This window comes from Sinocyclocheilus anshuiensis, unplaced genomic scaffold (genome assembly GCF_001515605.1).
Source record: "Sinocyclocheilus anshuiensis isolate Anshui unplaced genomic scaffold, SAMN03320099.WGS_v1.1 scaffold617, whole genome shotgun sequence".
Lineage (NCBI taxonomy): Eukaryota > Metazoa > Chordata > Actinopteri > Cypriniformes > Cyprinidae > Sinocyclocheilus > Sinocyclocheilus anshuiensis.
The window spans coordinates 961,516-963,632 of NW_015539890.1; the positions used below are offsets into that span (position 1 = coordinate 961,516).

General features: G+C 32.6%; 1 protein-coding gene across 1 annotated transcript in view; it reads right to left on the minus strand.

Moving 5' to 3' along the window:
* The window catches only part of LOC107685784 (disks large-associated protein 2-like), a 129,061-nt gene that overhangs the window by 2,938 nt on the left and 124,006 nt on the right, over positions 1-2,117 (minus strand). Inside the window, exon 10 of the mRNA XM_016482502.1 lies at positions 1,608-1,699. Within this exon, the coding sequence (XP_016337988.1) occupies positions 1,608-1,699 (92 nt within the window). The remainder of the gene's footprint in view (positions 1-1,607; positions 1,700-2,117) is intronic.

A 2,117-nucleotide genomic window follows, 5' to 3' on the forward strand; every position in this document is an offset into this window, starting at 1 on the left:
AATGTTCTTTTTAGCAGCATCATATGACCCCTTTAACATCATAGGTTGCCTATTGAGTGTAAATGAATGTTTTTAGCCTGTTTAGCCGATAGTTGTGTGTGAGTCTCTAGTTTGTCCTTAGCAGTGAAGCTACACACTGTTCTTGACAAAAATCCTCAGTAAGTTCTTTTGATTCTCAGCACGCGCTGCACGTTTGAGCTCTTCCCCACTGTGGCGCAGTGATATCGATATCCAGCTTTGCCACTCAGGACAACTGAGGGACTCATACACTATCGATTATCACATAAGCCAAAGAGCAGGAGGCAATGCAGAGATGTAATTTTTTGAAGATAATCATTTGTTTACTTTTGTCTTGGGTTATGGAGCTTTTTCAGGCCCTTACAAAATAATAATAATGGAAAATGTATGAGAAAGGAGAATAAACGTATGACCACTTAAAAAAAATAAGGATCCTGATCACTATTTGTGCCATGAATTAATAAATTATCATGAATAATCACTAGAGGTCACTGTGGTCCAGTTTCACTTTCATCATCTCTTATCCAAACAATGACTATTTTTCAATGTCATGTATACTGATCATTAAAATTGCACAATAAAATGTCCTATTTAAAAAAAAAAAAGATGGATGTGTGATGAGCTATTAACTGACAATGTTCTGTACATACGCATCATAATTGGAGTAAATAGTAAAATAGTTTTCTGTAAAAATGAATGACTGAATTAACCATTTTTCAGTTACAAACATAATAGTTGTTCTTTATTCTGGCTACATCCTCTCTTCTCTGTTTACAATGCTAAGCTAAACTGTTCAGTCTCGTGGAAGCTCATAGAGTACAAGCTGGTCTCTGCCTGTCCGTGTGAATGTATTACAACATCCATCATTTCACATTCTCCAGAGAGAGAGACAAACAGAAACAATCACTGACCACTAAACAAACCCTTTAAAGTGTCATTCAACCCACAAAGTACCAATTAATGTCAGGATCTTTTACTTTCACACAACCTGAAACCCAGGCTGAAATTATATTTAGTGGAGATAACATTGCAACTAATCAATGTGTAATTCAGTCAACTAAACAGAGTAAACATACTTGTTAAACAATATTTAATATGTTTTATTCAGTAAAACTTACTTGATATGCAAAAATGCACCATATATTTAGATCTATTATAAAATAATATCTTGCTTTAGTACGTTTTTAAGGTTTTTAAGCATAATGATCAAATTTAGTACACTTAACTATACAAAAGTTTAGTTTAAAAATAGCATAAAACTGCCCATGTGAAAAAAATATATATTTTTCATTAAAATAATATAGCTTCTCGAATTTATTGGCTTTTAAGGATCTTTATTTTTTCTATATGAGGTGCTGAAAAGCTAGTATTTAACCTTAAATAATTAGTTTTTCACCTAAAAATAAAGACTTAAGAAAATATTGTGTATTTAATAAATGAAAGGTAAACACTCTCACAAATACTTGATGAATTGCCTGTCAGAGGCAAACTGAATCATTTATGACAGAACTGGTGCATGGTTGATGTATTTTATGATGCAAAAGGGGCATTCATGTATATCTCATGGGGACTGTAGAAATGCCACATACCAGATTTTGCTGACACAACCAGTAAAATTGCTGGAATTTCTGGGACATGAGGAGCTGAGCACTGCCTACAGCACTCCGGATCTTCCCAAGAACTGTAAGACATTATTTGATAGAAATATGTGCATTATTAAATAGAAATATGTACATATACATAATTTTCTTTGAAATTATATAAAAAAATATATATTTATTTATTTATTTACACACACACACACACACACACACATCGGGTAAAATAAGTATTGAAAAAATGTTTTTTTCTCAGTAAATATATTTCTAAAGGTGCTGTTGACATGAAATTTTCATCAGATGTTGGTAACAACCCAAGTAATCCATACATACAAAGAAAACAATACAAATAAGTTCAGAAATTAGGTTCTCTGTAATAAAGTGGAATGACCCAGGGGAAAAGTATTGAACACGCTTACTAAAAATGTATTTAATACTTCGTACAAAAGCCTTTGTTGGTAATGACAGCTTCAAGACGCCTCCTGTATGGAGAAACTAGTC